Source organism: Urocitellus parryii, chromosome 5 (assembly GCF_045843805.1).
Source record: "Urocitellus parryii isolate mUroPar1 chromosome 5, mUroPar1.hap1, whole genome shotgun sequence".
Lineage (NCBI taxonomy): Eukaryota > Metazoa > Chordata > Mammalia > Rodentia > Sciuridae > Urocitellus > Urocitellus parryii.
The window spans coordinates 84,135,234-84,148,628 of record NC_135535.1 but is presented as its reverse complement, the minus strand read 5'-3'; the positions used below and the strand labels follow the sequence as shown (position 1 = coordinate 84,148,628).

The 13,395-nt window shown below is 40.4% G+C and overlaps 1 protein-coding gene across 7 annotated transcripts in view; it reads left to right on the top strand.

Moving 5' to 3' along the window:
* Positions 1-467: 467 nt before the first annotated feature.
* Positions 468-13,395, top strand: part of Bmal2 (basic helix-loop-helix ARNT like 2) — a 43,404-nt gene continuing 30,476 nt past the window's right edge. For 3 of the 7 annotated variants that reach the window (XM_077798729.1, XM_077798728.1, XM_077798726.1), the window contains exons 1-2: positions 468-529; positions 11,127-11,284. In XM_077798729.1, coding sequence (XP_077654855.1) covers positions 480-529; positions 11,127-11,284 — 208 coding nt within the window. In that variant the 5' untranslated portion in view covers positions 468-479. Of the gene's footprint in view, positions 530-2,918; positions 3,021-8,236; positions 8,279-11,126; positions 11,285-13,395 lie in introns of all 7 variants that reach the window. The other 4 variants (XM_026392366.2, XM_077798725.1, XM_077798724.1 and 1 more) reach the window with 4 other exon arrangements.

The window sequence follows — 13,395 nt, the reverse complement described above, 5'->3', positions numbered from 1 at the left end:
TTTACAATTAGATAGGGAAAAGTAACTTAAAAATATGGATGAATAAATATGTTTCCAACTAATGTTTGAATGTGCCTATTGAGTCTTTCTTATGCTGTACTTAGCTGATATTTTTGAAACATCAAGACAGAAAAGTTATTTAAATTGTGAGATACAGTGATATATAAAAGTGCAAATCAGTGTTTAAAATATGCTTCTTGGGGCTGAGGTTGTGGCTCAAGGGTACAGCGCTTGCCTAGCATGTGTGAGGCACTGGGTTTGTTCCTCGGTACTATATAAAGATAAAATATAGGTATTATGTCCACCTACAACTAAAATATATACATTTTTTAAAAAAATAAATAAAATACCTGTTTTATTGTGCTTTGTGTCTTGTAGGTAAAGTGCTGCTGGAGGAAAACCAGGGCATTGCTCCTGTGGTTTCCAGTCACGTGAGCCCAGGAGTGAAACCAGCAGTGGTTGGGCCCTTCAGCTCACACATGATGGAATTTCCAAGAAAACGCAAAGGAAGCGATTCGGACCCCTCCCAGTAAGTGGATTTTTGCTCTAACCCCATGAAATCTTTGACTCTAGGGAAAAGAGAATAAGATTGCTATTTAAATTACTATTTCTAGATACTGTATTTCACTGCATAATTGTCACCACTGCGTTTATATATATATATATATATATATATATATATATATATATATATATATATATAGAGAGAGAGAGAGAGAGAGAGAGAGAGAGAGAGAGAGAGAGAGTCATAAGTATTTCATGCATCCTAATCTTGCAATAAGGAAAGTTTAGTAATAAATGATTGTTAAATAATACGGGCACCATTTTTTAAAACATTTTATGGTAGATGGACAGCATGCCTCTATTTTATTTGTTCACTTTTATGTGGTGCTGAGGATCGAACCCAGTGCCTCATATGTGCAAAGCAAGCACTCTGCCACAGAGCTATAGCCCCAGCCCGGGCACCATATTTTTAAAGTTTCACATAATGATTGCTCCCTCGTTTTTTGAAAAAAAAAAAAAGTTGGCATAAAAACTGGGAAGATTATGTCAAGAAATAAAATACATGGCAACATGATTATCCACCCAACTACTACCTGACATTGAGTGAAATGGAACTTCTCCATCAACTCTGATGATTATTAGATACGTAGGAGGATCAACAGAGCCTAGAAGATATGTAGGTACATGAGGTTAATTTGCTTAATGTTTATGGTTGCAGCTAGATACTAGCCTTCTTTATTGAAATACTAACCATGAGGAGAACGTCTTCTTGCATATTTGGCTTAAAATAATAAATACCACTTACTACCTTACTCATCATTTACATTATAACCAATGAATCTTTGGTTATCTGTGGTCAATTTAATCAGATAAAACTCTTGTTTCCATATTAGTTAAGCCATGTGGATAGGAAGGTGAATGCTGAGAATACTTACTATGTCCTTGTTTATTTTTGTCATCTACTATGGCTTATAGCCTGAAATAAATAAATATATATATATATATATAGTTCTCGGCAGACACAACATCTTTATTTTTTTATTTTTATGTGGTGCTGAGGATCAAACCCAGGGCCCTACGCATGCCAGGCGAGCGCACTACCGCTTGAGCCACATCCCCAGCCACATCCCCAGCCCCCTGAAGTATTCTTTAGTGACTTCTCTAAAGCTACAGCTATGTGATGGAAACATTAGAACAAAATAAAAGTAACAATTCATCTTAGATTAAAGCACAATAAAGTTTGCAACTCATCCTAGGCCAGCACTTATGTTGGTGTGAAAGTTGATGATAGGTCCCCACCGTAAGTGAAGGGGACAGTTTCTGAGTTGGGACAAAGATGAGGACATAATGCAGCATCCCAGCTTTTTTTGATGTAGTTCTTCCCATTATGCTTCATAATTTAGCTGTGATTCTCAAGACAGAAGAATGAGTATGATTCAAATGTAAGGACAAGGCATCTCCCAAGCCATGTATAAATAATTGGAAGATCTTCTACTGATTTTGGTTGTCTGTTCTCTTAGCCTCTTCCATTAAGGCGATGCTCAGGAAGCGGCAGTGGACCAAGTGACAGTTTGTCTAAAGCTGTTGGCTGTTTTTCATTCTCCGTCAGTTGATGGTCCCCACTCATCTGAGCTAAAAGTGACTTAGTCTTTTTTTTTTTTTAATCTCTTCCCTTCATCTTTAGGATCACAAGCACTACTGTTGTTGATCACCTCAGTTGAAGTGGGAACGCTGAGTACCAGAGGTACCAGTGTTTCCTGCCACCTAGGGGCCATGTGGAGGTTTTGGGGGGTACATAGGAAAATAGAATTGGTCCCAGAGGAAAGATCACAAACATGCAAATTACTGCCAGATTGAATTTTTTTGTTGTTGTTGTTGGCAGCAGCCAACAGTAAAGATTATTTACTTAACTGCCCACATTTTAGAAAATGAAGAACCTAGGATTCAGAAATGTCAGCACCAGGTGAATTCACTTAATGTTTAGGTCACAGCTAAATATATGTCCTTTTTTTTTGATGCCAGGGATTGAACTCAGAGGCGCTTAACCACTGAGCCACATCTCCAGTCCTTTTTATTTTTTATTTTGAGACAGGGTCTCACTAGGTTGCTTACAGCCTTGCTAAGTTGCTGAGGCTGACTTTGAACTTGCGATCCTTTTGCTTCAGCCTCCCAAGCCACTGGGATTGCAGGCATGCGCCACGACACCCGGTGGTCCTTGCCTTCTTTATCACAATACTTAACCACTAGGAGAACATTACACATGGATTAGAAAGTCTGATTCTGAGTGGGGCATTTCTTCACCGTGCCTGGCCTCCTGTCTCTCTGCTCCTGGATGGGGTCGGGTGACCTGTAGCAATCATGCTGTTTCCTGATACATCTGGGTAGGGGGTGACCCAAGGCCTCCTTCCTTCCAGGTCAGAAATCATGACAGAAAAAGTGGTGGAAAAGCTTTCTCAGAATCCCTTTACCTATCTTCTTTCAACAAAGATAGAAATATCAGCACCCAGTGGCAGCAGGTAAGTCCTGGACTATGGTTTGGCATATTCCCTCCCTTCCTAAGAGGCTGTGTGGTGACAGTGGAGATGTACGTCTCCCTGATGGGCTCTCTGTCCCACAGCTTCTCCATTCTGCTATAGACCTTCTTTTATCCCACCATTTTCTGTGCCCTCTAAGGAAGTGATGGACTTCAAAGTACTTTACGGATTTTGTAAAATGCTGATTATACAGTATCTTTTCCAGAGGCTCGGGAAATGAGTCTCTGGACTTTTTCCAGAGATTTGGGGAAGCCAGTCAGTAGAGATGAGGTTGATTTTATTTATGTAGTCTCAGAGTGTTCAGTTTTTTGTTTGTTTGTTTCGTTTATTTTATTTTATTTTTTAGTTGTGCTGGGATCTAAATCCAGGGCCTCATGCATGCTAGACAAGTGCTCTAACACTGAGTCATAGCCCTAGGCCGAGGGGTGTTTAATATTATTTAGAAAAGAAGAATGTATGAGAATGATCAGTCTTTCTGTGGCACTGTTGGTTTTGAAGGGAGAGCTGAGTCTTTTAGAAGGATCTCTGATGAAGATTCTGTGGAATGTAGTCATTAAGTGTTCATTGAGAACCTGCTATGACACCCAGTAGAGAGGGGAGAAAAATGGGTCAGACACAGGGAACTTCGGTAAGCTGGGAAGGTGCTAATCATGCTGTTCATCCTCACTGTTGTAATAGGCACCTGGGGTGTGTGGCAACAGAGAAAGCTGGCCTTTTAAGGCAGATTGGGATCAGGAGTGAGGACAGCCTCCTGGAGAAGTTTGAGAAGCTGTTTTAAATGAAGAGTAGAAATGAGCCTACAGAGCAGGAGTGGAGAAGGCATTTTAGGTAGAAGGAACAACAGTGCAGAAGTACAAGGCATGAAGTAGCATCTGGACGAGCAGAAACAGGTGGTTTTCAGAGTGGAGTAGAGGGTGCACACAGATGGGTGAGCGATGAGATTTGAGGGATGAACAGGCATGAGGTCAGGAAGGGCTGCTGAACTCAAGAACCTCAAAGTTACCTTGAAGGCGAAATTCTTAGGAGACTGAAGAGGTCTAAGCATGAGACAAACTGGATCAGATTTACGTTTTTTTTTTTTTTTTTTAAAAATGGCTTGCCTCTGCCCTTCCCAGCCCCCACCCTACTTTTTTGTGTATCATAAAATTTTTCATCGGCATCAGTTACAGTCACAGTGTTGTGAACCATCAACCACTGTTCAGTCCCCAAACTTTTTCATCACCTCAAACAGAAACTGAGCCAACTAACAGCAAGTCCCTGTCCCTCCCTTCCTCCCAGGTCCAGCTTTCCGGCTCTATAAATTGACCTATTTTTATGTATTGCACACACCTGAAATTAAGTGATATCTGTCCTTGGATGTCTGGCTTATTTCACTCAGTGTAATGCCTTCAGGGTTTGCCCAGGTTGTCACTTATGTCACAATTTCATTTCCCTATAGAGCTGGATGATAATCCATCGTATGTATGTACTAACACATTTATCCATTCGTCTGTTCAGGGACACTTGGGTTATTTCCACTTGGGGGCTCTTGTAAACAGTGCTGCTATGGACAAAAGTGCCAGTTTGAGTCCCTGCTTTTAGTTCTTTGGGGTCTACACCTGGGACTGAGGTGTTGGGTCATAGGGTAGTTCCATTTGTATACTTGTTTCGTTTTTAAGGAACTGCTAAGCCATTTTCCACAGTGGCTGTATAATTTTGCATCCCCACCAGCAGTGTACAAGTATTTCAATATCTTCACATCCTCATTGATACTTAGTATTTTCATTTTTTTTTATTATAGGCATCCCAGTAGGTGTGAAGTGTACAGACTTACATTCTCAAAGAATCACTCAGGAATAGCATGGAGGTTGGGTGGAAGGAGGAAAACGAGCAGGCAGAGAAAACAGGTCAAGAAGAAGCTTTTGCTGTGAATTAGGTTTTCTGAACATTAGTCTAAGAGAGTGGCCCTGGAGAAGAAAGACATTGAAGGAAGGGACTGAGGCATATTTGCAAGACTGAATCTCTGAGGCCTTGTGGCTGTTGCTTGGCGAGAGGGAATATGGAAAGTATTCATGCTTTCTGATTTGAGCTCCTTGATGGAAAGTGGGATTTTCATTTACCAAGACGGAGGGGAAAGGAGTTCAGTTTTGAACACACTGAGAATGGAATATTTATAGAACCTTCAGGTAAGCAGTTAGCCATGAAGATCTGGAACTCAGGGGTGAGGCTGGACTTGGAGATTAGATTCAGACATCAATATTGAAAGAGAAATAATGAAGTGTCAGGCATGGGTCACATCACTGGGAGAAGTGTGTGGAGTGGAAGAGCAGGGGGCTGAGGATGTACCCCTAAAGACAGTGAAGGGAGGAAAAGAGCATACCCCAAACATGAAGAGGTGTGGTTCTTAGTGCAGGTGGAGTTTCAGGAGCCAAAGAAGCACATTTGAAGAAGAGGGACACATGAAAAGTGGCAAATCTGGAGCATATTTTGAGATTGCTTCTGACTTCATTTGTTTTAAAATAATTGCATTACTCTTGTTAAGATGCCAAGAAAATGCATTCAAGTAGTGAGAATGTTATTACTAACAGAAAGCTTATTAAAAGACATTTGTGAAAAATTATGACTGTATACCCAATGCCAGCATGAAAAAAATACACAGATAGCAAACTCACTAATTATCTAGGTTTGTGCTGCAAACAAATGGATTGTTCAGGCTCTTGTCTTTGTCCTGTTCTGCCAGAGACCATTAGATAAAAGTATATTTGGATTTCATGATTGGAGTATATTTGAATTTTGCTAAGGAGATGAGTTCACTCGGTGGGTTCATTTGCTAAAACCCTGATAATCAAAGCAAAAGCACGATTCTAAAAAGCTGAAGTTTACCTTTTGAAATTGAAGTTCTATATATGTATATTAATTCCAGACCATTAGGAAGGAGATCATTCACCTGTATAATTACTTTCTGTTTTATTCATTTAATAAATGAATAAAAGAAACAGGGAAGGAAGCTGACTTCATCTGACCCTCTCTTTGGCTTCAGAGAAGCTGTTTGAATTTTATGTGTAGCAACCACAGTGCAGACTGACAGCGTTGAGAGAAATGGCAAGTATCCTGGAAGGGACTTCACAGTGAACTTCACTTGGCTGCTTGTAGTTGCAGGGCCTTGTAGCAACTACAGCTTCAGCCTTGATTCCTTCATCTGTAAAATGGGGATAGTGATAACTGCACTGTGTTGTGAGAATCAAGTCACCTGTGAAAATGTGTTTTAAAAACGGTTCTTTATTTAAAAGTGAGTAGGAGAAGTACCACTTGAATAAGCTTCTTAACAGTCTTTTTTTTTTTTTTTTTTCAATACTGGGGATTAAACCTGGGCCTCACACGTGCTAGGCAAGTCTACCTCTGAGCCCCAGGCCCAGCCCTTTAGTGATACTTTTTATTTGGAATGTTCATAAGCATCTCTTCTTAAATGTGATTAAATTTCCTATAAAGAGCATTGTAAGAAGAAAAACATTAAAATTCAAACGAAAGAGTTCAAGTAAATAAAATAGTTCAGAGATAGGCCAGACTTTTTTCAAAGCCTGGAAAATGATTATTGTTAAATCTTTCAAGAGGGAGGTTGTCTAAGGTGAATCAGAAACATTCAAACAGCTCTCTATAAATTCTACTTCTAGGAATTTATTTTAGGAGAATAATTAAGATGTACTCACCATAATATTATTAGCCATATCATTTATAATGTTGAAAATATTAGAATATTGATTATATCCAACACTAGAAAATGATTAATTATGGTATAGCTAATCAGTGGGCCACTATTAATTATTTTGAATCATGTTCCCTAAGAATATTTAAAACTCTAGGAAAATATTCATTTTATAAAGTGAAAAAAGACAAGATTTAAAAAGTTATACACTGTGACCTGAATTTTGCTTATTATATCTGCAGAATACCCAGAAATATCTGTACAACTTCACCACACACACACATAGACTGTGGCTAAGTTAAATAATCAGAGCTGGTTTCATATGTGTCTCTACATGTTTAGGAAATAGATTGGAAGAAGATAAGAAAAGCAAAATAATACATTTGGAAATGTGTGTGTGTGTGCATATAAATATATTTATTTGTTTTTATTTTTTGTACTAGGGATTGAGCCCAGGGGCACTTAGCCACTGTGCCACATCCCCAGCTCTTTTTTTTCTCCCAATTTATTTAGAGACAGGGTTTTGCTGAGTTGCTTGGGGCCTCACTAACTTTCTGAGGCTGGCTTTGAACTTGTGGTCCTCCTGCCTCAGCTTCCTGACAGCTTCCTGGCTGAGCTGCTGGAATTATAGGCACTACACCTCGCTGGAAAGTATATGTTTTTATACATATTTTTACAAACTGCCTAGCCTGAATAATTTTTTACTATTGAGAATCGCCATCAATGTATGTCACTTGTTGATGCACTGGTGAGTACATTTCTGATGCCAGGGACTGTGCTAATGTGAAAATTAGCACAGTTAATATTACAAGTAATCAGAGTTTCCCTTTTTCATAGTATTTCTTACTATCCAGATAGATTATTAGACAAAAAAGTTATTTTTGATTGAAGGTATGACATTTTTAATGCATTTTTGGACTGTTTTAGTACAGCTGTCATAAAGTTTTTGGTTAAGCCATCAATTGTTTTGCCAAAAAATACTGTATTTTTTTTTCCCAGTGCTGAGGTGGAACCCAAAGCACTTGGTCATGTAGGCTAGTGCCCTGCCACTGAGCTGCATCCCCAGTCCTATTTCTATGGAAGTTTTATTCTTTCCCAAAATTGGTATGAGATTATTTCCAAATAGCACATCAATTATTGTTCATTGTTCATTAACATCAGTTCGGTTTCCCTGATGGGGATGGCATTGCCTAGCAGCTTTGGTAGGAAAGCAGATCAGGTAACATAATCCTCATTTTGGATTCTTACATGTTCAAGGTAGCATTTATAGCTAAAGGTTTCATAGGAATGAGATGATCATCTTTATCTCACATTTCTTTCTCAAGAATTATAGGAGAGCTGGGGCTGGGGTTGTAGCTCAGTGGTAGAGCACTTACCTTACATGTGTGAGGCATTGGGTTAGAGTCTCAGCACCATATATAAGTAAATAAAAATAAAGGTCCATCAAGAACTAAACAAAAAAGAATTATAGGAGAGATATTTCATGTAGTTTGACATTTCATCCTGTTCTTTGTAGAATGGAAGATGGTGAGCAACAAGTAAAAATGAAGTCCTTCAGGTACATTGAGTTGTAAGATGGTACATGGTAGGTGGAAAAGGTCACACACACACACACACACACACACACACACACACACACAAACACACCATTTAGCTAAACTAAAAACAATGTAAAGTTAGAATTTATTCATGAGTTTCAGGTTTGCCTCACTTGCTATGCTCTGAGAGCAACGTTATCAGTGACCTGTTACCTTTCTATCTACATGAATAACATTTTGACTTTTGTGCTTTTAAATTTCTCTTAGAGTAGCTGTTTATTAAAAACAATGATTAGTTTCTTTAAGTATTGGAGAACAACAGATTCATGCTTTGAACAAATCAAAACTGCATTTGAGAAGCATCTGATGTTAGAAATCCTTCATCATAAATCCTTTGTCATTCATTTCCACATATTTTTTTTTTTAGGTACCCTGGATTGAACCAGATCCTCAGGCCTTTTTTATATTTGATTTTGAGATAGGGTCTCTCTGAGTTGCTTAGGGCCCTGCCAAGTTGCTGAGGCTGGTTTTGAACTTGCCATCCTCCATACTCAGCCTCCTAAAATGCTGGGATTATAGGTGTGTGGCACTGTGCCCCGCTTCACATACTCTTTAAACAATAACAGAATTGTTTTCGACATCTGGCAAAAGTGTCCGGATCTGACTTTTGCATTTTCTGTATTTATTCTGTCTTCTGAGTCGATTCTACAAAACACTTGCATAGTTCTAAGTAGCCATTGCTTTACTTAGAATTGAGGGCTGATAAATTATCAGTAAAAGAACCAACCTCTTGATAAGTATGCCTTTCCTTAATAAACCCCCCAGAAATATTTCCAGGTGCAGCTCCTTCAAGTAAACTACCATATTCAAAACTGGTAATTTCGCCTCCCTCAGAGTTTCCCAGCTCCCGCCATCGCTGTTCGTTGCTCTCCACGGTGGCCCACCTTGTGCCCACCTTGCACTCATCTCCCTCTGGGCCACTGATGCTGCCCATGCTGATGGGTACTTCTGGGAGAAACCAGGGATCATTTTCACAAGAGAATAGCTATGACATTCTTTTTTTTTAAAAAAAATTCTTTTAGTTGTAGATGGACACCATACCTTTATTTTATTTTTTTTTAATGTGCTGAGGATCGAACCCAGGGTCTCGCATGTGCCAGGCGAGTGCTCAACTGCTGGGCCACAACCCCAGCCCCAGCTGTGACATTCTTTAAATCAGAAAATATTTTTTTTAATATTTATTAAAAATTTTTAATATTTATTTTTTAGGTGGACACAATATCTTTATTTCATTTTTATGTGGTGTTGAGGATCAAACCTAGTGCCCCGCGCATCAGATAAGAGTGCTACCGCTTGAGCCACATCCCCAGCCCTAAATCAGAAAATCTTAATCTAAAAGTCGCTCATGATTAGATCAAAGAAGGAATAAATAACTAAATTTTGTGTAAATGAAATTTGAATTCCATCCAGTTCACCCCCAAAGTACCTATTTTGTCTCCAGAATGGCGTTGCTAAGGGAGAGTGGCTGGGTGGTGGCAATTCAGCATTGGCAGTCTCCGTCAGTGCTCTTCCCACTTCCCCCAACCCCTGGCAATCTGGAAAAATTACATTTTTCCATTTGATTAAAATTCTCTGTAAAAACAGATCAGGGCAAGCCTTTCACTTTTCCTCTTTCCCACCAAATTGCTCCCCCTTCCCCAAATCTTCCTTCTTTTTTTCTTCCTTCCTCTCTTTATTTCTTTTCATTGTTGATGAACACAGTACCTTTATTTATTTATTTTTATGTGGTGCTGAGGATCGGACCCAGTGCTTCACAAATGCTAGGCAAGCGCTCCACTGCTGAGCCCCAGCCTCAGCCCCTCTCCAAATTCTTCATACATGGTATTTTCAGAGTTACCACGATCTGAGTGTTGTAGGAGAAACAGACAAATGTTTAGAGCAAAATATTGGAAATAAAACGGCATAATTCTTGAAATCTAAGATCTACATTTTATCTTGTTACATTTTATCATCTGGGGAAAAGTCTTATCATCTGGGACATAATCCTGATAATTGAGGGTATTTTTTTTCCTTGTGAGTATATTTTACAATTGATGGTGTTTAAGATGGGATGAAGTGTGACGGTGGTATTTAAGGTACTGAGGTGGACAAGAAAGGGGAATGATTGGTCAGGGAGTCATCAGAGAAAGCTTTCCAGAAGAATGAGTGAATTTGGTTTGGAAAATAGAATAGGATTTTGGGGGGCAAGGAAAAGACATTCCAAGCCTGGTGAAGAGTGAGGTGTGGAAGAGGTGTGTGACATTGTGATAAGTGTTTTGGGCGTTGCTGCCACATGATGTTTGGAGCTGTCAGGAAAAGATGTGCAAAGAGGGAACTGGAGAGGAAGGCATGAGCCAGGTTGTGAAGAATCTCAAAGTGGAATCAGGGAGCTTGGCTCTTCCTCTGGGGCACTGCAGATGGGCTTAGAGAATTAGGAAGATGATTTCTGGAAGATGTGTGTAATGGGCTAGAAGAGGAAAACACTGGAAAAAGGAACTCTAAAAGGCTCTGGGGGCCATGCAAAGAACCTAAAGGAAGGCAGTAACAGAGGTGACAGAGGGGCTGCTCTGAGGATGGAACCCAGGACCTTGGGCGTGCCAGAAAAGTGCTCTACCACGGTGCTACATCCCCAGCCAGAGAAACAGGAATTTTATGAGTGCTTTTCCTGTTCCCACAGCTCTTTCCTTTTCCCTAAATGGCAGCTGCAGGGCCAGAGTTGGGCAGAGGAGCACCGGAGCTTGCCTGGCTCATGGTGCTCCAGGGGGTGCCTCTGGGGTGACTCTGGGTCTGCTGAATGGTAATGTCAAGAAGGTTCTTTCTCCCTCTTAGAGAAGCTCATAGCCAAACCGAAAAGCGGAGAAGAGATAAAATGAACAACTTGATTGAAGAACTGTCTGCCATGATCCCTCAGTGCCATCCTGTGGCCCGTAAACTGGACAAACTCACAGTTTTAAGAATGGCTGTCCAGCACCTGAAGTCTGTAAAAGGTGAGTTTGAGAGGAGCTTCCCCCAGAAGCTTCTGGTGTCTTCTCTGATTGGTGTCTCTGGTTGGTTGGTTTTGTTACTGGCTATTGAGATTCTATTCCCATGTGTCTTCCCCCTTTATAGGCATTGTCTGTCCTTAGTCTGTATGTGTCGAGAATATTAAATTGAAAGTCAGAAAACTTGGTTCTGATGAAAGCTTTATCTCAAGCTTACAAGGTGAACTCAGAGTCTTTATATTCTGCTTGCTTTCCTGTGTGCAATAGGAAGAGAATATTACTTGCCCTTCATATCTCTCAATACTTAAGAAGTTCTGAGGAGCAGTATTAATTATTACAGTATAAAGGCATTGGGGGGTTTCTATTTGAAAATAGTCTCCTTGAATTCAATTTCTCTTAAAACGTCATTCACATTTGTCAGCAGGTATTCTCCCATGTACCAAGTCCTTTGTCCTTGCCTTTTGGTATGTGTGTACTTGTGTCTAACACTAGTAGTCCCCCAAGTTCAGTCTAACTTTTAAATTGAAGCATAATAAGTGCATATGTGTCTTCATTATAGCAGAGACCATGCCTGGTTTGGGAATAACTCCAGTCTAAGTTGAGGGGCTGGGTAATGGAAGTAGAAAATTGAGTTTTAGATTATTATAATATTTTTGATACAAACTTGGGTTGAGAAGACAAGACCTGGCAGAGTAGCAAGCTGAAGACCACAAAGGAGACTCTGAAGATGTGTAAAGATCTAAAAGATGATGGCAAAATTTGGCTCAAAATGTATAAAAAAGGAATGAACAAAGGTTGACCAAGGGGCTTGGTCTAGATCTCTGTCCTACACTGTAAGCCATTTTTTTTAGGGAACATCTAATTCAGGGAAAGATGGACCTCCTTCAGGGACTTTGCCTGATCCAGTTGAAGAAGCAACTTAGAGGAGAGCAGTATTTTTCCCGAGGCTTCCTTTTGGGAGCGTGATGGGAGATCTTACTTTCATAAGAGTCTATTGTGCAGTAAAGTTCTCTTTTGCCCACAAGTGGACTTGCAAAAAGTGTATGCAGCATTTCCCTTGAATCTTGTAGCAATGAAAATTTGCAGGCTCAACTGAGGTCATTTGATTGCAAATTGTATTTTCACGTTAGTCCTGAGAAAGGAGAACCTACGCTAGGGATCAGCCAATGAATTGAACTACATGCCTGCTCTGTGCTAGGGCTTAAAAATGAATGAGTCAAGGTTCTGCCCGCTAGGGGTTCATGGCCAGACAAGGGGCACAGACTGATGGCAAAATCATTAAAACCTGCTGTGGTAAATGTCCCAGCGAGGTCTGAGTGTAGTGAGAGGCCATGGGTACTTGGTGGGGAGGAGGCACTCTCTAAATCCAGGGGGGATTCCTTGCAGCAGAGTGTCAATTTTTGCCTTCAGTCCTTCTGAGCTGAAGTGAGTGGTCAGGTGCTCGTCCACACAGCCTCACCAGGTCCTTCAGTCAGTGCTGCTCCCCCTTACATGAGATGACATAGGCCATCGGATCTGCATCCAGTGCACTTGGTATACCGGGCTTGCTCTGCGGAAGTGTAGAAGCTGGGTTTTCAAGGGCTGCGGGTGAACCATGTATCTTGGTCGATACCATAATTATTTTAAAGGCAGACCATTGTTGAAATAATTTTTTTCCCACTACACTCTTCAGTAGTGCTTTCAAACTAAATGGGTGGGGGACCCGTGTAACCTGCTGCTACTCCCCACCTATTGCAGAATACAGTTGATAACTGGAAAAATAATCAAGGGCTTAGATGATATGAAAATGTTAGCACTTCTGTAAAACTGTCATAACTGCTTATTCTTAAATTCTGACCTCATCTCCCTGTGGTTTGCTGATGCCTGTGGTCTGCAGACCACATCTGGAGAGGCCCAGCTCTGCAACGTGTGCTTTCAGAGAGCCTGTGGACATCCTGTGTCTGCAGTCTGTTTGCCAGTGGTGACAGAGTGGAGTGGTTCATGTGTGTAGGCTCTGGTGGTAAACTTCCTAATCCAGACTCCTTGAACTTCATAACTGTGATTTACACAAGCCATTTGACATTCTAACACTCAATTTCCATGTGTCTAGAATGGGGATGATGAATCTGCCTTTTGGG